Source organism: Eulemur rufifrons, chromosome 6 (genome assembly GCF_041146395.1).
Source record: "Eulemur rufifrons isolate Redbay chromosome 6, OSU_ERuf_1, whole genome shotgun sequence".
Lineage (NCBI taxonomy): Eukaryota > Metazoa > Chordata > Mammalia > Primates > Lemuridae > Eulemur > Eulemur rufifrons.
Window position 1 is genome coordinate 100,385,095 of NC_090988.1, and position 25,256 is coordinate 100,410,350.

The 25,256-nt window shown below is 50.4% G+C and overlaps 1 protein-coding gene across 1 annotated transcript in view; it reads left to right on the forward strand.

Moving 5' to 3' along the window:
- Positions 1-23,210, forward strand: part of CPT1A (carnitine palmitoyltransferase 1A) — a 48,931-nt gene extending 25,721 nt beyond the window's left edge. The window contains exons 6-19 of the mRNA XM_069471725.1: positions 60-197; positions 1,095-1,172; positions 3,123-3,230; positions 3,974-4,061; positions 7,187-7,382; positions 9,954-10,142; positions 10,811-10,916; positions 12,391-12,507; positions 14,310-14,474; positions 17,994-18,128; positions 19,414-19,566; positions 20,370-20,483; positions 20,706-20,798; positions 21,535-23,210. Of these exons, the coding sequence (XP_069327826.1) occupies positions 60-197; positions 1,095-1,172; positions 3,123-3,230; positions 3,974-4,061; positions 7,187-7,382; positions 9,954-10,142; positions 10,811-10,916; positions 12,391-12,507; positions 14,310-14,474; positions 17,994-18,128; positions 19,414-19,566; positions 20,370-20,483; positions 20,706-20,798; positions 21,535-21,621 (1,767 nt within the window). The 3' untranslated portion in view covers positions 21,622-23,210. The remainder of the gene's footprint in view (positions 1-59; positions 198-1,094; positions 1,173-3,122; positions 3,231-3,973; positions 4,062-7,186; positions 7,383-9,953; positions 10,143-10,810; positions 10,917-12,390; positions 12,508-14,309; positions 14,475-17,993; positions 18,129-19,413; positions 19,567-20,369; positions 20,484-20,705; positions 20,799-21,534) is intronic.
- Positions 23,211-25,256: the final 2,046 nt, after the last annotated feature.

Here is a 25,256-nt window from a genome sequence, read left to right on the forward strand (position 1 = left end):
ACCCGTGGGCTTTGGTCAATGTGTTTTAACTTGGTTGGTGTTTTTCTCCGTACCCCCAGTATCTGGAATCCGTGAGGCCTCTCATGAAGGAAGACGACTTCAAACGGATGACGGTGCTGGCACACGATTTTGCTGTCAGTCTCGGGCCAAAATTACAGTGGTATTTGAAGCTAAAGTCCTGGTGGGCTACAAATTATGTGAGTCTGCCTGCACGCTGTTTTTCTTGATGGAATTTTTCTGTATGAAAAGCTAATTGGGGGCGGGGGACAGAAATGACAGCTGGAATGACGGTTTAGATGGCCAGGGTCACACCTCAGGACCGAGGAGAAGTTACAGCGATGGTTTTGCCCACGCGCAGAGGGTGCTCTTAGGACTGCCATGCAGCTGCAGTGACAGTTTCCCCTGGGTGCAGGTGGACACTCCGGCAGGAGAATCTGCGCCGCACACTGGGCATGATGCCATTTGTTGCACGTGGGAGTCCTCTCAGTCTTCCTGGGGAACCCTGTTGTGCGCTCATTCTCCCGCGGCAGTGACGTGCTGACCCGGTGACCTGCTCCTGTCCTCGTCTTTGGTCCTCTGGATCCCAAGGCCATCCTTTCTTAGCTCGCTGGCCAGGGCAGTGCTGACTGCCTCCCTGGGGTCAAGTTCGGCTCGGTGGGCTCTCATTAGCATCACCACCAGCACAGAGGCTGAGCTGGTGCAGTGCATGGTGGGAGCCAGCTGAGCTTCCCGTGCTGGGAGGGCACCGGGAGCCGCCTGGCAGGGGAAGCAATTTTTAGTAGAGACGGGGTCTCACTCTTGCTCAGGCTGGTCTTGAACTCCTGAGCTCCAACAATCCACCCACCTCGGCCTCCCAGAGTGCTGGGATTACAGGCGTGAGCCACCGCGCCTGGCCCCTTCTGGCGGTCTTGACCTGTTTCCCACATGGTGCATTCTGTCTAGTTAGGATGCGTTCCATTTTCTGGAAAGGCCGCATTAGACACTGAGATGTCCGCCAGGGAGCACTAAATGCGCTTCCCCGAGGCTCTGGGCTGCTGTGCCTTGAGCGCTGCTCCTGCTGAGCTTGTCGGGTTGTCTCCTGTCTGTGCCGCTAGGTGAGTGACTGGTGGGAGGAGTACGTCTACCTCCGAGGACGAGGGCCGCTGATGGTGAACAGCAACTACTACGCCATGGTGAGTCCTCCGGGCCCCGCCTGCTGTCTGATGGGTACAGGGGGGTCACGTGTCCGTCCTGCAGAAGTGGCGTCTTCACCGGCCTTTGGGCTGTCTGGGAAAGCTCGGGGGGCTTGACTCGTGCTCCTCTCCACCCTGCCTTCTGGGCCAGAGAACCGTGTGAATGCCCTTCTGTCTTTGCGGAGTAGTTCAAGGGCACCCTAAAGGCACTGAGCTACTGCCGAGAAGTTTGGATTGCGAAAATATGGTCACGGCACACAGGAATTCCTCGCCATACGTGTACCTGTACTGCTGTTTTCCTGACTCCTAAGTTGGCACCAGAACCCAGTGTCACGGTGGCCTCTAGGGTTCGCACCAGGAAACCCCCCAGAGCTCAGAGACAGTTCGCCCCAGTGTGCGGCGCTTCGGCCTTCTGTGTGCTGAGCTGCCAGAGGGTCATGAGTCGAGGGTAGTTTCGTGTGTCTTGGTCTCGCTTTGTCTTTTCAAACACTGGGGTGTGAGAAGACCCCTCATCCGGGTTCTCGGCCACTGTTCAGTAGCTGGCGAATAGCATTCTCCCTCTTGCTGCAACTTTCTGGTCTTCACTTGTAGTTTTTCTCTTTTCCTTATTTCTCTTTACCATCTGCTTTTTCTTTCTGTTTTTCTCCATTTCAATATTTTCCTTTTTCTCTTATTTTTTTTTAATTTCAGCATCTTAACGGGATACAAATGTTTAGGTTACATATATTGCCTTTGCCTCACCCAAGTCAGGGCTCCAAGCGTGTCCATCCCCCAGACGGTGCGAACCGCACCCATTAGGTATGAACATACCCATCCTCCCTCCTTCCTCCTCCCACCTGCCCAACACACGATGAATGTTACTACATACGTGCACATAAGTGGTGATCAGTTAATACCAATTTCATGGTGAGTACAGTGGTGCTTGTTTTTTCATTCTTGGGATACTTCACTTTGTAGAATGGGCTCCCGCTCTATCCAGGATGATACAAGAGGTGCTAGTTCACCATTGTTTTTCGTGGCTGAGTAGAACTCATGGTATACATACACACCACATTTTAGTAATCCACTCATGTATTGATGGGCTCTTGGGTTGTTTCCAGATATTTGCAATTGTGAATTGTGCTGCTATAAACGTCCGAGTGCAGATGTCTTTTTTATAGAATGTCTTTTTTTCCTTTGGGTAGATGCCCAGTAGTGGGATTGCTGGATCAAATGGTAGATCTACTTTTAGCTCTTTGAGGTATCTCCATATTACTTTCCGCATAGGTTGTACTAGTTTGCAGTCCCAACTCTTACCGTTTTTTATCCTATCTGAAACAGTGTCCGGCTGAGAGAAGGATTGTCCATGTAGCACAGAGTGTTTTCTTCCTGCATCCGCTTCAGAGTAAGCCACCCACCCAGTGCCCACCCCTGCTGGTCACTTGTGTGTCCATTTACTACAAACAGAGGCACTTTCCTATGTAACCACGGACACACTTTGCACATAGACTCTTTCAAAATGTAGTTTAGACCTGTGTCCCTTGGCCTTTTCTTCAAGTTGTAGAAAATGGCAATACTCAGAACTGTGTCTCAAAGTTCAGAGAAGGGCCAGCACGGTGCTGTGTACATGATTATTTTAACCTTTGTTTACTTCTCATTCGGTAATCTTCCTCATTCTCTAATTGCTCCTGACTTTATTTCTACTTTCCTTTCTGTGTATTATATGAGGATATTTGGGGCAAAATCTTTAATAGCTCAAGAACACTTGGGGACTTGTGTTCTTATAAAATACGAACAACGTAAAACTGACAGAGTCAGAACGTTAAACGACAGTTATTTCGTAGCACAGCAGATGTAACTGAATACATCTCTGGAAATGTTTGCCAGTGTGGAGATGCACTCAGATGTATTTAAATCAGCTCATCTTTTCCTGGGAACATTCCCTCCACTGTCACATTTTTGCTTTTCCAGGATTTTCTGTATGTTCTGCCGACTCAGATTCAGGCGGCCAGGGCGGGCAACACCATCCACGCCATCCTGCTGTACAGACGCCAGCTGGACCGGGAGGAGATCAAACCAGTACGCATCAGACTGCTTTTTAAACAAATTCTGCTTCATTGAGGTGTAATTGATCTGCAGGTGCTTAAAGAGCACAATTTGCTAACTTCTGACGTATCTCTAGCGATACACCCGTGAAACCATCATCACCACTGTCAGGGCAGTGAATGCATCCGTCACCCCGAAAGTTCCTTCTGCCCCGTGTGACCTCTCCCTCTTGCCTCTTCCCCCCGCCCCCCGTCTGCTCTGTCACCCCAGATTAGTTTGCAATTTCCAAAGCTTTGTGTAAGTAGAATCATACATTATGCACTTTTTTTTTTGGTCTAGTTTCTTCTATCCAACGTGATTATTATGAGATTAGTTCTCCTGTGTATCCTAAATAGATATGTGTCTGTTGTCCTTTAGTTCTCTAATTTACCCTTTGAAAAGAAACCCATGTTTTTGAAGGAAAGTAGCACTGCTGGTGAGCTTCTCACGAGAAGTAAGGTATTTCTTCCTTAACTATCCCTCTGGTTTAAGTGTTAGTTATAAGTAATCAGTTTGCATGTGTCATTTGGGATTTAGCTGTGCAGGAAGCTGTAGGCTGGCGTGGTTCAGTAAGTCCCCCACGAACCATCCCAGGGAACAACTAGAAAGGATCTAAGTCAAACCAGGCAGCGTTTGCAGACAGCAAATCCAAAATGTAAATGTGTGGTCTTAAATTGCTCCTTTCTTCCCCCGTGTGGAATTTTAGTTTGTTTGTTTGAAATATATTTTTGTTACAGATTCGTCTTTTGGGATCCACAGTTCCACTCTGCTCTGCTCAGTGGGAACGAATGTTCAACACTTCTCGGATCCCGGGAGAGGAGACAGGTGAGTGAGGCTTCCTCGGGGCTCCCTTTGGAAATGAGCACCTTCCGTCCCCTGCTCGGGGTTAGGGATGTCAGAGGAGTGTCGAAGGGACCAAGCTGATGTGTACTGACCTTTCCTGAGATTTTAGGCTGGTGAACGCTCCTTCTGTTGACTTGACTTTGCCTTTATTAGGTCTGGACAGTTGACTTATTTCCAGATTTTAATTTCTTTTTCACAGGAGGCTGTCTTGTAGTGTATTTTTTCCAGGTCTGCTTAAATACTCCTGTTGTTATTATTATTATTATTATTTTAAAAGACTCTCTCTCACTCTGTTGCCCTGGCTAAAATGCAGTGGCACAGTTTTAGCTCACTGCAGCCCCAAACTCCTGGGCTCAAGCGATCCTCCCACCTCAGCCTCCTGAGTAGCTGGGACTACGGACACACGCCACCGCCACGCCTGGCTAATTTTTCTATTTTTTAGCAGAGACGGAGTCTCTTGCTCAGGCTGGCCTGGAACTCCCAGCCTCAGGTGATCCACCTGCCTTGGCCTCTAAGAGTGCTAGGATTGCAGCATAAGCCACCGCACCCGCCTCATTGCTGCTTTTGGAGCTAAATGTGGAAGGTCTTGAGCTGATGCAGCCTTGTGACTGTGTTGTTGTAGCCCAGTCCTTCTGCGAACCCTGGTCAGCAGCTTGCCCTGAGGTGTAGCCAGGTGGTCCTCGCCGTGTCCTTGTGCAAAAGCCACCTGGGGGGCTTTTTTTTTTTTTTTTTTTTTTTTTTCATTTTTGAGACAGAGTCTCACTCTGTTGCCCGGGCTAGAGTGAGTGCCGTGGTGTCAGCCTAGCTCACAGCAACCTCAAACTCCTGGGCTCAAGCGATCCTCCTGTCTCAGCCTCCCGAGTAGCTGGGACTACAGGCATGCGCCACCATGCCTGGCTAATTTTTTCTATATATTTTTAGTTGTCCAGCTAATTTAATTTCTATTTTTTAGTAGAGACGGGGGTCTCACCCTTGTTCAGGCTGGTCTCGAACTCCTGACCTTAGCAATCATCCCGCCTCAGCCTCCCAGAGTGCTAGGATTACAGGTGTGAGCCACCACGTCCGGCCTCCATCAGGGTTTTGCACATTACTCATTAGAGTTATTTCCAGGTACTTTATTGTTCTGTTACTCCTTTTCAAATACATTTTTAAGGTGTTGGTTGCCCAGTGTAACCAACTAGGGCTGCCGCAGCAAATACCACAGGCCAGGCGGCGCAAACAACCGAAATTTACCTTCTCAGCGTTCTGGAGGCTGAAAGCCCAACGTCAGAGTGTGGGCAGGGCTCCTGCCTCCCGAGGCCTCTCTCCTCGGCTTGCAGATAGCCGTTGTCCCCTGTGCCCTCACATGGCCGTCCCCCTGTGTGTGTCTGTGTCCTAACCTCTTCTTATCAGGACACCAGTCACATGGGATTAGGGTCCACCCTACTGACCTCTTTTTACCTAAATTACCTCTTCAAAAGCCCTGTCTCCAAATGAGGCCACATTCTGCAGTCCTGGAGGTTAGGACTTCAACGTATGTATAGTGTGGCACGACTTAGCCCACACACGGGGCTACAGGAATGCAAGCTGAGCTCACACCTAGCTGCAGTCTTGTTGACTTAAACAGCCAGTAGGTTTTCTTGGATCTTCTATGTGGCTAATCGTAGCTTCCAATGACGGCGTTGATAATTCCCGTCTAATCCCTTTATCCTCTATTTCTTGGATGTAATGTGGAATATAAGTGGTCGTAGTGCATTCTTGCCTTGTTTCTGACTTTAAACCAAAGGCTTCAAATGCACTTTGGATCGTACATGGTGGCTCGCACCTGTACTCTCAGGGCTGTGGGAGGCCGAGGTGGGAGGATCTCTTGAGCCCACCCTGGGCAACGTAGGAAACCCTGTCTCAGAAAAACATGTTTGGTCCACGTTTCTGGCAGAAACCTGCAGCAGGTGAAGAGAGTTCCCCTCTGTTCCTAGTTTGCCAAACATTTTACACAGGAGACCAGGCACGCATATTGACTTACTCCGGGCTTTTTCTGGCCTGGTCCTTCTTAGATGTCGCTTCCTTAGCGGGTGGTGGCAGGACTTCCTCCCCTGTCCAGGCCAGGTTGGTCCCATTGTTGTGCTCTTCAGACACTTGTGACGCTCGTCCTCTGTTTATTTATGTTTATCGTGTCTTCCTCGCTACACTGTCTGTCTTGTTCAGCTGTCACTGTTCGTACTGAGCGGTACGTGAGGACTTGATAAATATTCGTGGGATGGATTGACTTAATCATATTCCTGTGATGTTTATGTTTAATAAAGATTCTCTCTGTTTTTGAAATTTTTATGGAACAGTCCTCTTTGTCTTAGTAATTTTCCACTTCCCTTCTCAGAACATTCTCAGGTGTTTCTCAGAAACTGTTTTTCAGAACACTTTCTGAGTTCCCCTCTTGTCATTAGTAGAATAACTACGCCATCTGAATGCCTACTGCGTGTGAGCGCTGTGGGTATCGTCTTTTAATGCCTGTGCAACCGTGTAGGGGGCGTGAGTGTTACCTCCATCTTACAGACGAGGAAACTGAGGCTTAGGAGGGTTGAGTAATTCGTTCGAGAACACACATCCCATGAGTGGCCGAGGCGAGCTTAGAAGTGAGGCCTGTCTGATTCCAAAACTCTCAGCTCTATTCTGTGCTTAATTATTTAAGAAGTCCTGAGAGACGGGCTCATCAAACTGAACAAGTAGTGCAGAGTAAGGCGTGGAGGTAGGTGGGTAGTCAGGCGGCGTGGCTCATACCTGTCATCCCAGCACTTTGGGAGGCCGAAATGGGAGGATCCTGTGAGGCTAGGAGTTCGAGATCAGCCTGTGCAACATAGTGAGACCCCATCTCTGCAAAAATAATCAGGCGTGGTGGCTCATGTCTGTAGTCACAGCTACTTTGGAGGCTGAAGTGGGAGGACCCTTGAGCCCAGGAGTCCAAGGCTGCAGTGAGCTATGATGACGCCACTGCACTCCAGCCTGGGTGACAGAGTGAGACCCTGTCTGTAAAAAAAATTCAATAAATACATAAAAAGTGAGACATAATCAGCTCAGGGTTCCCCTGACCTGTGGCCCTGGATTTTTTGTCTCCAACCCACGCCCCGGTTCAGACACCATCCAGCACCTCAAGGACAGCAAGCACATCATCGTGTACCACCAGGGACGCTACTTCAAGGTCTGGCTCTACCACGACGGGAGGCTGCTGAAGCCCCGGGAGATCGAGCAGCAGATTCAGAGGATTCTGGACGACCAGTCGAAGCCTCAGCCTGGGGAGGCGAAGCTGGCGGCCCTCACCGCGGGGGACAGGTGAGCGGCCCCTGCCCTCTGTCCTGTCTCTAGAGGTGGTGGAGGCACCTTACGGTGCTGTGCTCTTCCTTGCCTGGGGGCCGTCCCTGTCTGACCCACGGTGACCCTGGCACGGGGCTGAGCCCCCAAGGCCCTGCCGTGTTCTGGGACAGGCCCCACTCCTGTCCCAGGGGGTCACAAGAGCAGTTAGGTTACAGGGGGGGGCCCCTGGGCCATGTGTGTGTGGCAGGCAGCTGTGTGTGTGAAGAGACACCAAGGGCCCACAACACAGAAGTGAGGAGTTAGGCGTTTTCACTGGGCCATGGGCATATTTATTGATTTAGGACACAGAACAAATTTAAACCAAGGCCCCCGCGTTAGCGTTAACTTTCCTTGCCTCGCCGAAAGGCCAAGGCTTGTCTTCTCAGGACTTAGCTTGTATAAATGGCACAGGGCTCCTCAACCTTGGCTCTATATACGCTGGCGTATGGAGCCAAGATAACTGGGGCTGGTTGATTCTTTGTTGGGGTCACTGTCCTGTGCGGTGTAGGATGGTAAGCAACCCCCCTGGCCTCTACCCACTGGGTGCCGGCAACAGCCTAGTTGTGACAACCAAAAGCGTCTTCAGACATCGCCCGGTGCCCTTGGTTGAGCGCTGCCGCGTCCCAGCAGTGTGACTGCTGCGCTAGTGCTGGGAGCAAGGTGGGAGGGGCAGGTGGGGGTGCCCATCTGCAAAGATCAGGAGAGGCTCTGCGCCGGCGGAGCGACCACAGGTGGCTGGCTGTGTCTGGCAGAGGGTGGGGGTGAGCCCGGAGGGTGGCAGTGTCCAGGAGCCTCGAGGCAGCAGAGCAGGAGGAACCTCGGAGTGGACCAGGCAGCCGGGCCGTGGTGCCAGGCTGGGAGGGCCCTGGGTGCCACTGCATTTGGGCGAGATTCTGCAACCAGGGACCGGTTCAGGCTGAGCCACGCTCATAGGTGGACGACGAGAGAGACTGTTACGGCTGGGCATGGAGAAGGGGACCCCAGAAAGCAGGGCAGCTTTTCAGTGCCCAAGCAGCGAGGCCCTGAAAGGGGCCTGTGAATGGGACTGACGAGGGTTGTTCGGGGAATCCAGCATGGAGCAGCCTCCGCTGCAGGGTTCCCGAAGCTGGAAGGAGCAGCCGCAGGAAAGTGGCTCAGGCGAAGGTGAGCTCCCTGCCGGGGGCCCCTGAATGTCTGGACTTACCCAGCAGGGGAGCCTGGGGAGGTGGGTCAGTGCTGCTGAGGAGGGGTGCCGGGGACCAGGCTCACCCCCCATGGCTCCGTGAGTGCCCACTGACCCCAGTGCTTCCGCTGGTTGGGGACGTGCCAGCATCTTACCTGTGCGAGCCCCTCACTCGAGGGGCTGAGTACGCACCAGCCTTTGTCGCCATCACCCCCTGGCTGGGGCGTGCATTGGGCTTGCTGGCACCAGGGGTTGTCACAGCCAAGCAGTCAGCAGGAGAAGAGGGCGGGAAGACGGCCGGACGACTCCGGTCTGGAAGGGTGGGCAGGAGCCTGGGGGAGCAAGTGAGAGAGACCCAGGAGCGTTAGAGGAAGCCCCGGCTAGCGCGTCTTTCAAGAAGCAAGTGGGTGTCACATCAGCTCTGCTGGTCCCAGCTAGGGTGGGCACCGGGACCTCGACACAGGGGTGTCATGTGGTCATTCGTGGCATGGACTTGGGGGCTGACAGCCCGGTTTTAAATCCTTTTCACAAAATAGCTGTGACCTAATTGTGTGCCTCAGTTTCCTCATCTGAAAGATGGGTACGTAGTGTTGATCAGTGAGGTGGCACGTGGGAAAGGCTTGGAGCAGAGCCTGGCAGGGGGGAAGTGCTGTTACGTGTTGACTGTGATTTAGGATGGTTCCTGGGGGGGGCGGTGAAGTGGGGTAGGGACAGTCCCCAGGTGAGTATGTTCCTGGGAGCCTGCCACTCCCGGGTGGCTTCCCTCACCGGCCTGGTCTGCGTTCTGCTCTCTGTTCATTCAACATTTACTGAACAAAAACCACACACCAGCCAGGTGTGGTGGCTCGTGCCGTAATCCCAGCACTTTGGGAGGCCGAGATGGGAGGATCACTTGACTCCAGGAGTTTGAGACCAGCCTGGGTGACAGAGTGAGACCCCATCTCTACAAAAAATTAAAAAATTAGTCAGGTGCAGTGGCACACACGTGTGGTCATAGCTGAGATGGAATCATTGCTTGAACCCAGAAGGCTGCAGTGAGCTATGTGAACTTTGGGCCACTACAATCCAGCCTAAGCGACGGAATGAGACCCTGTCTCAAATAAATAAGTAAGAATTAAAACAATTTAAAAAAAAAAAATCACACACCACGGTCTGTGCTCTGGTCCAGAGGCCATGAGAAGATGAGGTCCCTTCCAGCAAACAGTTGTAGGACAGCAGGCAGGCAGCCCCGGGTGCAGAAAATCATAAACGTGTAGTTTTCCTTCGAGAAATTCCTGAGAAACTGCAAAGCTGTCATTGTGTCATTTCAAATGTCACATGCAAGGAGTTGTTACCAGACTAGGTGACTGCAGGTTCGACTGTACTTAAGTGGGTCTCATCTTTTGCAGAGTCCCCTGGGCCAGGTGTCGCCAGGCCTATTTTGGGCGTGGGAAGAACAAGCAGTCTCTCGACGCCGTGGAAAAGGCCGCGTTCTTCGTGACGCTAGATGAGACTGAACAAGGATACAACAAGGAAGACCCAGAGAAGTCAATGGACAGCTATGCCAAGTCCCTGCTGCACGGCAGATGCTTCGACAGGTATCGTCCCTGCGTTCTGAAAGAAGGTAGTTTGCCTGTGAGCTTGGAGGAAATAGCCGTGTGGCTGGCACCCAGCCTCGGGTAGATGCTGCTAAGGAATATGCTGGCATAAAAACACTGCCTCTAACTCTCTCCCCTCCGCCAGAGCGGTCGCACACACAGAGCGTGAGTAGCATGTTGAGACTCTCTGAGACGTAGGCTGCGGGGCCAGGCAGGTGGATGGGGCTGGGCGTGGGGTTAGACCTTCGTGTCGGCTCATCGGCTCATGACTGTTAGGAAGCCGAGCCCCTCTGGGAGCCCCCCCCCCCCACTCCGTCCTTATCTGTAAGGTGGGGCCTGTCTCCCTCTGGGTTAGGGGCAAAGGTCGGCTGAGGAGGGGGCTGCGTGCCTACAGGAAGAGCCTCGGATCTCTCTCCAGTTGCCTGTGGTAACACATGCTCTTCCCGTGTCCAGAACATAGATGCTCGTCCTGGTGTCTGGTACGGGGAAGACACCAGCAGCTTAGCATCCTGTCTGTACTTTCTTCTCTCTCCGCGGAGACCTGGGAACACCTGCTCTCTGTTAGGGGCAGGTGCAAAGTAAACTCGTCCTTCTGGGGTGAAACACTGGTGTGGTTTCTGTTAATTTTTTGAAAACTGAAGTTCCATAAACACGTTTGTTTCGCATAGGTGGTTTGACAAGTCGTTCACGTTTATCGTCTTCAAGAACGGGAAGATGGGCATGAACGCGGAGCACTCCTGGGCGGACGCGCCCATTATGGGCCATCTTTGGGAGGTGGGTTTCTGCAGCTTTAACCGGAATGTGGAAATTGCTTTGGAAAATCCAAGCCCTAGACTGAGTTTAGTTTTGTGACATGTCTAATTATATAATCTGAATTCTTAACACGTACTGGCACTGCATATAGGGAGAAATCACTAAATTAAGGCGTTCTTGTCTTCATTTCCTATAACTCCGGTTCCTTCAATAGCAGCGCATCTAATGCCATCTCCTTACGGAACCGAAATAAGGAAATGGCAGATGGCTCCCACGCGGTGACTTCAGGGCAGATGTGAAGCTCGGTTTATTCTGAAATAAACTATCCCCTTTTTTATTATTTTATTTATTTATTTATTTATTTATTTTTTTGCGACAGAGTCTCACTCTGTTGCCCAGGATAGAGTGAGTGCCGTGGCGTCAGCCTAGCTCACAGCAACCTCAAACTCCTGGGCTCAAGGGATCCTCCTGTCTCAGCCTCCCGAGTAGCTGGGACTACAGGCATGCGCCACCATGCCCGGCTAGTTTTTTCTATATATATTTTTAGCTGTCCATATAATTTCTTTCTATTTTTAGTAGAGATGGGGTCTCGCTCTTGTTCAGGCTGGTCTCGAACTCCTGAGCTCAAACGATCCGCCCACCTCGGCCTCCCAGAGTGCTAGGATTACAGGCGTGAGCCACCGCGCCCGGCCAAAATAAACTATCCCCTTTTCACTGGATTTGCTGGTTTTCCTGCCTACAACATTTTAGGCCAAATAGAAGCAAGCATGTTCAAGTCTTGGTTTATGAAAACGCAGCGTGCCTTTTACCTAAGACATCTTTTTTTTGAGACAGAATCTTACTCCATCATCCGGGGTAGAGTGCGGTGGTGTCATCATAGCTCACTGTAACCTCAAACTCCTGGGCTCACACAAACCTCCTGCCTCAGTTTCCAGAGTAGTTAAGATTACAGGCACGTGCCACCGCACCCGGCTAATTTTTTAAATTTTTTGTAGAGACGAGGTCTTGCTATTGTCCAGGCTGGTCTCGAACTCCTGGCCTCAAGCAAACCTCCTGCCTCAGTCCCCCAAAGTGCTGAGATTACGAGTGTGAGCTACCGCACTGGGTCCAGGCTTATTTTTTTAAGTACTCTGGGCAAGGTGAGGGTAAAGGGATTTACTCTTGACCAGGGTGGCCGACTAGAATGGTGGTGTTTCACTGTTACTGCCCAGCTGACAGAGTGGCCTGTGACTCCAGGGACCGCCGGACAGGAGCCCAGGCGCTGCAGACACTGATGGCGCCTCTAAAATGGAGAGAAGACCTACTTGGTTAGGGGCCGGGCAGAGAGTGAGGTGCTGAGCATGCTGTAAGCGCACAAGTTAGCACCATGGGTAAATCTTTGTACCATCTCCGTAAGGTGCAGGGGTCTGTCCACCTGGAGATCAAACACGTGTTATGTCAACTGTCAGTTACGATCGCGTCTGAGTTTGTTTTTGCATCTTTCTGTTTTTGACAGTACGTCATGGCCGCGGACAGCTTTCAGCTGGGCTACGCAGAGGACGGGCACTGCAAAGGGGACACCAATCCAAGCATCCCGTACCCCACCAGGCTGCAGTGGGACATTCCAGAGGAAGTAAGTCCGGTCACCGAGGGTGGGAAGCAAATTTAAACTCTTCCAACTGAGTTTCCAGCTGTAGTTCCTGAGTGTTCACAAGCTCAGCTGAAGACCACTAAGACCAAAAGTTGTTTTTTTAGGGAATTTCACTCGGGCCGTGGGGCTGTCATAGCTCCTGCTGCCTCAGAAGCCTCGGTAAATATTTCTTCTTCAATTTAAAGCTCTTGGCTGAGCTCGACAGTGCAGTTTCCAGCTTGAACTTAGCTAGAAATCTATAAAGTGCTCACAGTGAAAAAGTAAAAAACAAAATCATATCGTTTAGAGTTTAGATACTCTAAACTGCTTATTTGTAATGTTCAAAATTTAATTTTTGTTCTTTTTAAATATCCTCAGATTCAGCTCACTCAGTAGGAGCCCTTTGAGGAAGGAACTTTGGGGTTGAAAATACCAAATCCTAACTCATCTAATCCAAGCAGGAATTCCTGGGGACTAAGAAGTAATTTTCTTTCTCTCTTTTTTTTTTTTTTTGAAGACAGAGTCTCACCCTGTTGCCCGGGCTAGAGTGCAGTGGCATCATCATAGCTCGCAGCAACCTCAAACTCCTGGGCTCAAGTGATCCTCCTGCCTCAGCCTCCCAAGTAGCTGGGACTACAGGCATGCACCACCACGCCTGGCTAATTTTTTCTGTTTTAGTAGAGGCGGGGTCTCGCTCTTGCTCAGGCTGGTCTTGAACTCCTGGGCTCAAGCGATCCTCCCGCCTCAGCCTCCCAGAGTGCTAGGATTACAGGCGTGGGCTATCGCGCCCGGCCCAGTAAATAATTTCCATGTAATGAAGTACCATGTGTCGTGCTGCAGACTCACCCGCTGCTTAGAGTCCTCGTAGCTGACCACATCACTTATCATTTATTAAAAAACATTGTTGAATAGAATTTATTTTTTTAGATCAGTTTCATGTTCACAGCAAGATTGAGGGGAAAGTACAGAGAGGTCCCACACACCCCCGTCCCCACGCTCACAGCCTCCCCCACTAGCAAGTGTCCCACAGAGCAGTACGTCTGTTACGACCAGTAAACCTGCACTGACGCATCATTGTCACCCAAAGTGTGTGGCTCACGTGAGGGCTCACTCTTGGTGTCATACAGCGCATGCACACTATAGAGGCTGCCTGCCCGTTAGTCTCTTGGTGGCCGTCTCTGCTGTCAGACCGAGAAAGCCTAGCGTGTGTAGGGGTCGGCACCACCCGAGGTTGCAGGCATCCACTGGGGGTCTTGGAATGTAGCCCCCATGGATAAGGAGGGACGAGTGAAGTCGGATCGTCCAGCATGTGGCCTTTTCCGTGGGCTTCTTTCCCTTAATGAGCAATTTAAGTTTCCTCCATGTCTTTGCCTACTCGATAGCTCATTTCTTTTTAGTGCTAAATGATATTTCATTATATAGTTGTCCATTTATTTTTTAAATTTTGTTGTAAAAATTTATTTCTCAGTTGCTCCTGTGTAGTAACAATGGGCTTCATAAAATAAAACCCATGACTGTTCGAAATGCCCTTTGGGACCTCCCTGGACACCAGGACCCCCAGTCCCCAAGCGCGTTCCCATTGCCCCTGGGGAGCGGGGGACGACACTGTGCTGCTGATGCTAACTTACCGGGGCTTCTGGATCACCTTTCTAGAAAGAACCAGTAAGAAAATATGATCCGTGTATCTTTAAGCAACACCTTTGTGGCCGCACTGAAAACTGTCTTCCCCAGAACGGTTCCCTCGGGGTATGTGGCAGGACTTCTTCCCCCTTAGTAAGCGCAACCATCTTCTCCTTTCTCTCCAGTGTCAGGAGATTATAGAGACCTCCCTGAACACTGCGAATCTTCTGGCGAACGACGTGGACTTCCATTCCTTCCCGTTCGACAACTTCGGGAAGGCGCTGATCAAGAAGTGCCGCACGAGCCCGGACGCCTTTGTGCAGCTCGCGCTGCAGCTGGCGCATTACAAGGTGAGAGCCGAGCCAGGCTGTCTGTCGTGAGCACTTCTTGGCACCTGCGCACACGCCCCAGAGCGTTTACCCAGTGGGGAGAAGGCCAAAACCTGGCACGGGAGAGCGCAGCTGCTGGCGACAGAAGCGCAGGTCTCCCGGGTCTCCGTGGGTGTGGCAGCGTGGACGGTTTCCCTGTGCAGCAGGGTGAGGCTCGCACAGTCCCTCTTGGGTAGGGGCAGGCTCCTGTCTACACGGGAGAGGGAGAGTCTAGGAGATGGAAGCGAAGTGAGGTCTCAGCGCTCTCCAGAGGGGAGAGTTACACCTTAAAATAAGCCCCGTATCGTAGAATTGGGTAAATCGGATATACTTACGGCAGATCTCTGAACGTCTCTGGCCTTTACATCCCCTCCGTAAAAGGGGAAACTACCAGCTCCCTGGAGGTGCCACAGGCTGGACACAGCCCCTGTACACACGCAGAAGGACGTGGTATCTCCATGTCCTTTCTCTCGGCACCAGTCACGTTTGGCTTGCACTCGACGGCCCTGCGCCCGTGGGAGGATGAAGTGGGACTTCCTGCCCGTCGGAGGGAGCCTTCCACCCAGAGAAGGCCTTGGTTTCCGGGGCAGCAGGAGTCATTGTGGCATTGGCTCGAGATACCTCCTGTTTTTAATGGGAAAGCTGTTTTCCGACGTGAGTGCCGTACGCAGTTGCAGCACGTGGCGTCCCCGTGGTGACAGCTGTACTGCTGTTGAGTGTCGCATGGGGCCAGCCAGTGGTCCAGGTGCTGCACGCTCACCGTGCCTCCTGGTCTCTGCTCGGGAAGGCACCCTTGCTAGCCCAGGTTAGAGGTGAGGAGACAGGTGCAGAGAGGTGCGGCTGCTTGGCAAGGTGACGTTAGACTCTCTGGCAGGGACGAAGCCAGCTCTAGAGTCCACACCTGCAGGCTCCACGTCCTCTCCAACTGAAGTTAAGAAAATAAACAAATGCAGAAAAATAAGAGGCAATGTTGAGATCAGATAAACTAGAACAAATAGGCCAAAATTGCACTTGAAATTGATGATATTGGTGATAATACGGTTCTTAATAAAAATTAGAACGATCATGAAGCTTTATTTTCCCAAATGACATGCTCTCTGCGATGCGTAAACCAAAGCGGTTTGCACAGGACGGAGCACAAGGGACTCGGGAGATGGTAACTTAGCTCCTTGCCTTTGCCGGACCCGGTGACTGAAAGATACAATGGAGCGGGGGTGTCGGGTCTTACACCCAGTACACTGGGTTTTAAGAGTTGATAAGCAATCTTCGCCCGTAAATATGCAGCGTGAGGACTGTACAAGGAGGCGTACCTCAGATACAGAGCGGATTTTGATAAGAGAACACCATGTGTCATTTGAAATTCGATAACATTGTATTCTGAGACAAACAAAGTCGTGACACTAACTTAAGGCAAAGTAGAAAACCTGAAAAGATCTGTGTCCATGGATGAAAGTGACAAGCTGTGGGAGAGCCACTCGTGTAGCCTTGAAGAGACTTGAGAAAGGAAGCTGTCCAGGTGATGTCCCAGAACCAGCATCGCCCTGAATGGTGGCAGAGCGCCAGCCTCTGTGCCATGAGCTTGGCAGGAGCTGGTTAAACCTTGCGGAAGAGCTGGGGACTGGACTTTCTCTTCTCTGCCTTGTACCCAAGGAGGGAAAGTCCTTGTCTGGGATCTGCAGCTCCCAAGCGGAAAGGCTGAGATTGGAACGAGGTCGGCTGGTTCCAGAACCCATGTCTGTTACCACTGTGCTGCAGCTGACCCTGACAGTCACAGAAAAGAGAGCATGGACCAATTTAGCTGTGAATGTAAATGTAGAGACCCTAAATAAAATGTTAGCAAATAGAATCTACTGGTAAAGGAAAAGAATAACCACCGAGAACAGCATATACCAGTGACGGGAGGATGGTTTAGTGTTAGTAAATCGAATACATGCAGTGGCGTCATCACAGCTCACTGCAGCTTCGAACTCCTGGGCTCAAGCGATCCTCCTGCCTCAGCCTCCCGAGTAGCTGGGACTACAGGGATGCGCCACCATGCCTGGCTAATTTTTCTGTTTGTAGCAGAGATGGGCTCTCGCTCTTGCTCAGGCTGGTCTCGAACTCCTGAGCTCAGGTAATCCTCCTGCTTCGCCCTCCCAGAGTGCTAGAATTATAGGCGTGAGCCACCGCACCCGGCCCAAAAGCCTTCATGATAAAGAAGTACACTCAGTAAGGAGGCCCGATGCAGAATCATACAACGACCAGTGTCTTCCTGGGATAAAAATGACAGCCAAGCAGAAAATACAATGGAAACGAGAAACACAAACCCAGCACCCCTGGGCATAGGTTTATAAAGCCGAACAGACTCTGCGAAGAAAGGCCAAGAAGCCCCCCAAGGAAAGGGAAAAAAGGCTGTGATTTTGGATAAAAAGATTCAGCACCGCAGAGGGGTGAACATTCCCAGGTCCCACATTTATGAGAGTAAAGTCGAAGGGCCCACGGAGATTTTAGGAGAGGGCTTGACCGGTGGATCTGGAAGTTTGTCTGGAAAGGCTGACACCAGAGAGTAACCAGCAACATTCCAGAAAAGAAGAGGAGTCAGGTGGAGACGGGCAGAGGGAGGTGGACCCTTGCTCTGTCGAAGTCTGAAATGCAGAGCCCGGAGATGAGAAGATCGTAGTGGCCCTGGCACAGCGCAGGCCCGGGCAGGGCGTGTGGCGGGGACATGGGGTGAGGATGAATTTGGTGAGTAAGCGGAGTTGGGAAGTCTGGCCAAGTGGTTCCCTTTGGAAAAAGTAAACAGCCCAAAAGGAAAACAGAGTCAGAGCAGAAATTGTGGTTCACGAGAGATGAAAAACACAGATAGTGAATGTACACAATAAGCCTAATCTTACCAGGAATCTAAAAAGTGCAACTTAAATAAGACAATTTTTTGCCTATGGGATTTGTAAAGTTTTTTTTTATTCCATGTTGGCGAGGGTGGCTGAGAAGGGGCCGCGCGTATGCACAGCTGGAATCGTAAATCCTACGTCCCCATGTTAGGCTCGAGCAGCACAGGACGGAGGGAAACACGCGTGGGGCAAGAGTGACCACCGGCAGGACAGATAGTATTGTGAAAATTCTATCCATAAAAGGGGGCAGCACACAAAAAATGTGTTCAGTGTGCTGACTGTACAAATCTGAAGCAATCCTAAAAGTTAATGCTGGATTAAATTACAGTGTTTTCGGGGCCGGGTGAGGTGGCTCACGCCTGTAATCCTGGCACTCTAATCCCAGGCAGGAGGATCGCCTGAGGCCAGGAGTTCGAGGCTGTGGCCCACAGGCCAAACCCAGCCCCTCACCCCCACCTTCACTCCGCCCTTCCCAAAGCAAAGGCGCCTCTGCCTGCCGCCATGTAACCAGCCACGCGCCAAAACGACGGCTGGCGAAGCCCAGCGCCCCTTGCTGGCCTTACCCAGTCGCTCCTTGCGCCTTAGACGTCACCGTGCCCCACCTTGCACTAAAATGCTTCTCCTTTCCCAGGACATGGGCAAATTCAGCCTCACCTACGAGGCCTCCATGACCCGGCTGTTCCGAGAGGGGAGGACGGAAACCGTGCGCTCCTGCACCACCGAGTCCTGCAACTTCGTGCTGGCCATGGTGGACCCGGCCCAGACGGTAAGGTGCCATCAGGTTGGGGACACAAAGTGCTCTCCCACTGTCACAAAAGGAATCTGGAGGCTGACATGCCAGCTCCTCTGATTTCTGCTCCAGTGACGCCACATTCAGCTGTTTTCTTCCACTCCTCTCACGGGGTCAGACAGTATTAAAAGGTGACAGTAGGGACACGCACAAAGAGATCCGTGTTGCACACTAGACTTCTGCAGATCAGATTCTACTTCCTGAGAGACTTTGAATGAGACGAGAACAAACGAGCGCGGGAATAGCAGGTAGATGCCGCAGGACGGTACAGGTGGTCGGTGTCAGGGTGAGAAGCTGTGACCGTTACGTGGGAACCTTCCACTCGGAGTTATTAAAGCTATTGCCACTCTGGGTCCCTGAGTGCCAGGCTGGGGCCTTGCAGTTCTCTGTACGCTGCCTTGTAAAACCCCAGCAACAGCCCCATGCAGTGTAATCAGTTCATCTTCATAGATAAAGAAACAGGCTCAGATGAACGCTGCCGAGTGCTGGGCTATGCGACTAGTGACTGAGGTGAGGTCTGTGCCCAGGTGCACCTGGCCCCAGGGCACAGGTGCTCACTGACCGAGGAGGAAGCATGGAGCAGGGCTCTCTTTTTTGCAGAAAATTTACATTCTTCTGAAAAGGCTCTCAATTATATGGAAAGAAATCAGTTGGTGTCATCACAGATGGCTCTAATCTGTCATTCGATGCCTTCAAAACAGCCTTGAAGTCCAGGTCCTGTATGGGCTCTAATCTGTCATTCGATGCCTTCAAAACAGCCTTGAAGTGCAGATGCCACATGGGCAGGGTGCCCTGACCCTGTGATTTATGCGACAGAGCCCAGAAGAGCCTGAGGCAGCCTTTTTGGGTCAGATTTAAAGGCCTCATAAGTGCTGTTCTAGCAGAGTTGCTGGCCAGACCGCCTTGGAGGGTTGCTTAGGACCCACAGTAATGTGGCGGTGAACTGAGGGGACAGAACTTCACTTCCAACAAGGGGAGTTTGCAGCTTCAGCTTTCCCGCCTACTCAGTGATGTCGTTTGTGTAAAACGTGCAATGACGCCAGGTAGGCAGTTGCACACAGGACCCGAAAGTGTTGCCCCAACCCCGCTGTAGCCTTGGAGCTGCCCCCTCTGCGGCGGGCTCTGGGGAGGGGCGTTTGGTTGCTGGCGCTTCTGGCAGCCCCTGGAGGGAAAGTTACCCGTTGCCTTTGGGTCTGAACCTTGGGTCCGTACTGCCCGACCCGACGTGCGACTCTTGTCCTTCTCACCCTCTGTCGAGCAGGTGGAGCAGAAACTCAGACTGTTCAAGATTGCGTCTGAGAAGCACCAGCTCCTGTACCGCCTCGCCATGACGGGCTCAGGGATCGACCGTCACCTCTTCTGCCTGTACGTCGTGTCCAAATACCTCGGCATGGACTCCCCTTTCCTTAAGGAAGTAAGTCACCTCTTCCCTGGCGGCGCTCTCAGTGGTGCCGGCTAGACCACAGTTCAGCGAGTTAGGACAGCCTTTCAGAGCAGAACGCGTCACACAGATGGGTCTGTGGGCATAGCGATCCTGAGACAGAAAATCTGAGCGGCAGTTTTAGTTCTACATTTTTGCAATAACTTGGAGCACTTTGCTGCCAGATTTAGCTTCTTGCCTTCATAGACATAAGTGATCTCAAGAGCTTAGGTAATTAAAGTAATTAGGAAGTGATGAGCTCTGAGTGTTTACCTTTGTTTTTAATATAATTTATTTTACTGTAAGTTTATAAAATTTAATTTTTCTTTCTGAGACGAGAGTCTTGCTATGTTGCCCAGGCTGGTCTCAAACTCCTGGCCTCAAGCGATCCTGCCAAGTAGCTGGGATTACAGGTGCATGCCACCATGCCTGGCTAAAATTGAAGTTGTAATAGCAGCTGCATTTAACAGACAGCTTGAAAAATCCCTGAAAATTTAGCAGTTGGCTCTGGGACCTGGTGCAAGTCAGGCACCACCGCCTCTGTTCTGCGTCACTTGATGTATCTGCCCCTGCTCGGTCTGAGCCGCTGTTGCGGGTACTGGCTCCCCCGTCTAGGAGCCTTGGCCCGCTCTGCATCCTCCCTGCAGAGGTACAAGCCAGCGAGGCCTCTGTAGGACACTGAGGACACTGTAGACTTCTGGCATCTGAAGGAAACCTTTTCTTCTCTTCCCAGGGGGGCCTCTCGGGGGCAGAAGAGCAAAAGTGGTGTTTGAACTTTTTCTTCTTTCACTCAACAGGTTTTATCTGAGCCTTGGAGATTATCGACCAGCCAGACCCCTCATCAACAGTTGGAGCTGTTTGACTTGGAGAGAAACCCCCAGCACGTGTCCAGCGGAGGGGGCTTCGGACCGGTGAGTGCGCCAGGGGCCGCGTGATGTGTGCGGGGGGGGGGGGGGGGGGGGCCCGTTTCAGGTTTGAGCGCCCTGTGCACTGTGTCGCTGTGCCATGATGAAGGGATTCCTGCTGGTTACTTGTACACGTCAACGATGGTCTTATATCTGGAGTGTTAGAACGTCCCATTTTCACGGCGTCTCACCTCCCAGCCGTGCACTGAGACTCTCCATGTTCTCCAGGTCGCTGACGATGGCTACGGCGTGTCGTACATCATCGTGGGAGACAACCTCATCAACTTCCATATTTCTTCCAAGTTCTCTTGCCCCGAGACAGTAAGTATGAAAAGAAGGTCCCTTTTCTGAGGGGGGGGGTTCACTTTTTTATTTTTATGGGAACACATCTTTAATTTGACAGAAAATTTCAATGCAGTGATCTACTTTGTTTTGGTTTGGACATTTTGAAGTAAATGAAATTCAAAATTCTCTTAACCTAGTTTTAAAGAAATATATCTGATTTGGTTTAACACATTTACCTTTGTGGGTAGAAGTGGTTTTGACGCTCAGTGTTAAAGTGTTTCTGTAACTTTATTTAACACTTGGAAGGTGGACGAAGAACAGTGTGCACACGCTAAGAAATATGCGTTCATGATGGAGCTGGGCTCCACGCCGTCCTCTGTGGATGGAACACATGACCTCCGTTCTGGCGTGGTTTATTAATTCTGATTTACATTCTCCTTTCCACGTTGTACGTAACCGGACAAGCAATGCCAAGTTCACTGCTAACAGAGAAAATCGGCATTCATTTGCTCACTGTGTTTTATGTACTGCATCGACGCTAGGGAAATCCTGAGATCCAAAACACACCGACACAAACACATCAGCTGTCATCTCGTTCCTCCCAACATTTCTCCAGAATCGATAAGTTAATCATTAAGCCATTAGGTCAAATCTTAGAGAACTGGCAAAAAGAAATTTGAAATAAGCTTTGAGTTGGATTACAAATGACAAGGCTTGAAATGTGGATATCGCCACGTTTTAATGTGTTTTTGTTTTTGTTTTTAAATTAAAGGATTCTCACCGTTTTGGAAAGCACCTGAAACAAGCAATGAATGAAATCGTCACTTTGTTTGGGCTCAAGCCCAACATGAAAAAATAATTCCCTTAGAGGTGCTGGCAAGGAAAATGAACTCTTCTGACACAAACCAAATGAAAAATAGGTATTCATCTTGGTTGTAGTTCGGGATGAAAAATTGCTCTTAAAAAAACTCAGAAGTTTTCGTTCCAGAAAAAGTTGGCATTTTTGTCCTCCTAGATCAGTAAGTGAACAGCATATTTCCACCATGTGAAGCATGACCCTACTACTTCCAGGCTTGTCCTCACTTCGGGGACATTTGCTAAAAGTCCCCCTAAGGTCTTTGCATCAGCTTGTATTTATTAAGGGATTAAAATATTGAACTAATGAAGGAATTAGTAGGGTTGTGACTTCACACAGATTGGAAATGGAAATGGCACCTCGATGGTGACCAAATACCTGGTACTTAAGGGCATTTAATGTCATCAGAGCTGTATAAACGTTGTTCTGTTAAAAGAAAGTGTTGCTCAAATTTTTGCTGTCAACAGTTGTAGCTAACACACTTGTAATGCACTAACTGAAAATGCTGTGCTTTTGGAAACAGGTTTTTGTCCCCGTGGAAGTGCTGTCACCATCTGGTCTGGTAGTCTGTCTGTACTTGCCTCCCGTGTTTAGGGCCAGCAGGATGCCACGTCTTTAGTTTTACTGACCTTGCATGTCTTCAAAACCCAGTGCCTTAAAAGTGACAGGCCCTAGATAAATGTAAGGAAGACCAGTGAAAGATTTATTTTGTGAAGTCTTTGGGTGGAATGTGGGTATACTGTTCCCTTCTCAGTTTCCTGAATGGGTCACTCCAAATGAGCGTTTCCCACGGTCCCCTCCCTCCCCCGGCTAGGCAGTGCCCTTAGAGGGCAGCTGTGCAGGAGTCTTCCCATGGAACTGCCTGCTTGTCATTAAGCAACAAAAGAAACAACAAGTGTGTTTCCGAAGAGGGGAACAAAAGGAATAAGATGGTTGGATGTTAATGTGTCTGGAGAATTCACTCAAGAATGAAATGTAACATGCGCCTCATGATTACCGCTCGCCCACGCGGACGGCAAGGGGAGCAGGGCTTGGGGAAGAGATGGGCAGCCCCCCTACACCAGTGGTGAGAGAGAAGACCCACTCTGTCTCCAGAGGAGCTGGAGGTCTGTGGAAACAGTGTGCCAGGTCCCCCTGGTGACCAGTGTCTTGAGTGACGGTGCTAGGTCAACAACCTATACTAAAGATAGGAGTGCCTTTGCCGAAAGCGTCTGATTGACCACAAAGCAATCATGCACTGAGTCATCTTCAGTATTTAATGTAAAAGTGAAGCATCATGCAATGAGATTCCCACTGCCTCTGGGCCGTCCTGACAAGCTTAGCTGTTTTTTTCAATCATGTGTTTATTTTTCCGACCACTTTGTTCTAGCTGGGCTTGCCTCCTTCAGAGTTCTGCGCTCCAATCATACAACATCGAGGGGTGAACTGTTGGCATAGATGGGGGACGCTTGCTGAAGAGCACATGTGTGTTTTCTTTATGTATATTTTGTCATGTAAAAATTCCACTTCAATGGGCCAAAGATTTTTTTTCTCTTAAAAGGAAGAAGAAATGAAAACAAAAGACAAAAAAAAAAAAAAAAAAGCAAAAACAATAGTAACAAAACCCCCGACCATCTGTGGTATGCAACTCAAGCAGATTTGGGGGGAAATAGCCCCTCGGCCCAGGGCAAGGGTAGCATCCAATCAAAAGCTGTCAGCGGCATCAGTCTCTGTCAGAGCCACCTGGACCACGCACTATCAACCCCTGAGCAGTCTGTGTTACCGTGGTGTTCACACAGGAATTCAAGTGTAGCGGTGTTAGCGCTTCAGTATATATGGGTTTATCTCTCAGGTTTTAACTGTTTCAAATGTAGTTGTTGCTAATCAGTGCAGTTATCAATGCAATTTTATATTCATTAAAAAGAGGAAGAGTTTTTATTGTACATGTTGAAAGGGGGAGGTAAGAGTATTATGTATTTAATTTAATGCGGAACAAACCATAGTCTTAACACAGCCATGGTTTGAATTTGTTATCTTGGACTGTCCATTGCATGTAAATACAATATGCTCTTTGGATGTAAATCTTAGAAACGCACAGTATGAATGTAGGTTATCATTTAATAAAACATTAATCCCAGTCTACTACACTATTTGCTTCTCTTTTGTTATATTAATAAAGGGGATTATAAATCAGAAACCAAGCTTGGGCACTTGGGACAAAGGTGAGAAATATGCAAAAAAAGGCCCCGAAGCAGGCAGAGTGGGTATCACGAGGTCCCTACACTCGACTGGGAAGAAAAGCTTCTGAGTAAGTAGGGCCTGTTGATTTTCGCTTTATGTTCATTTATTAGTCCATACCTTTGCCCCAGTGCCCAGAACAGTGCCTGACACATAGTAGGTGCTCAGTAAACATCTGTTAAATGATTGTATAAAGCCCATTTTTCCAGCTGATTTCTTGAGCCCTAGTTCTAGGCACTGGGAATACAGCAGTGACCCCACCAGGTTCTGGCTGTCGGGAAGGTTGAGGAAGAAGAGAACCAAGCTGACCCGTGGCAAGATCTTAGGTCTTCCAAGGCAAACAAGAGGACCATTGGGAAGGGGGTGGTAGCTGGCATGGGAGGGAGGCTGATTTAGAAGGGGTTTGAGCAACCACGCCCCTCACCGCCCCCAACACCCTTTGAACTCTGCCTGGTTAGGTTGCCAGGTTGCAGCCATCCCCCAAAATATGCTGTCTTCTCTTCTTGATGCAGGCATGATACCTATTAACTTCCGCTTCTGTGAAGGATGGATTTAGCTCACTCCTCACCCTAAGTTTGAGAGTTCAGTTGTATCTGTTACTTATTTTTTTGACCGACTCCCCTCATCCCCACACACCAGTCAGCTACACATTCAAGCTCTGTCACTTAGGTTGGGAAGTGTCTACAAGGTTGGGAATGCGCACGTGCAAGCCCCTGTCCCTGGCTCTGTCCTGAGAGCAGAAAAACTATTTTAAAGACCAGAGGCCGGGCGCGGTGGCTCACGCCTGTAATCCTAGCACTCTGGGAGGCCGAGGTGGGCGGATCGTTTGAGCTCAGAAGTTCGAGACCAGCCTGAGCAAGAGCGAGACCCCATCTCTACTAAAAATAGAAAGAAATTATATGGACAGCTAAAAATATATATAGAAAAAAAAATTAGCCGGGCATGGTGGCGCATGCCTGTAGTCCCAGCTACTCGGGAGGCTGAGACAGGAGGATCGCTTGAGCTCAGGAGTTTGAGGTTGCTGTGAGCTAGGCTAACGCCTCGGCACTCACTCTAGCCTGGGCAACAGAGTGAGACTCTGTCTCAAAAAAAAAAAAAAAAAAAGACCAGAGAGGTGATTCGGGCCTGTAATCTTAGCACTCTGGGAGGCCGAGACAGGAGGATCGCTTGAGGCCAGGAGTTCGAGGCCAGCCTGAGCAAGAGCAAGACCCCGTCTCTTAAAAAAGTAGAAAAATTAGCCAGGCATGGTGGCGCGTGCCTGTGGTCCCAGCTCCTCGGGAGGCCGAGGCGAGAGGATCGCTCGAGCCCAGGGCTTCGAGGCTGCAGTGAGCTGTGACGACGCCACTGCACTCTAGCTAGGGCGACAGAGCAGACCCTGTCTCAAAAACAAAAGACTAGGGAGTCCCACCTAGCGCTGCCCC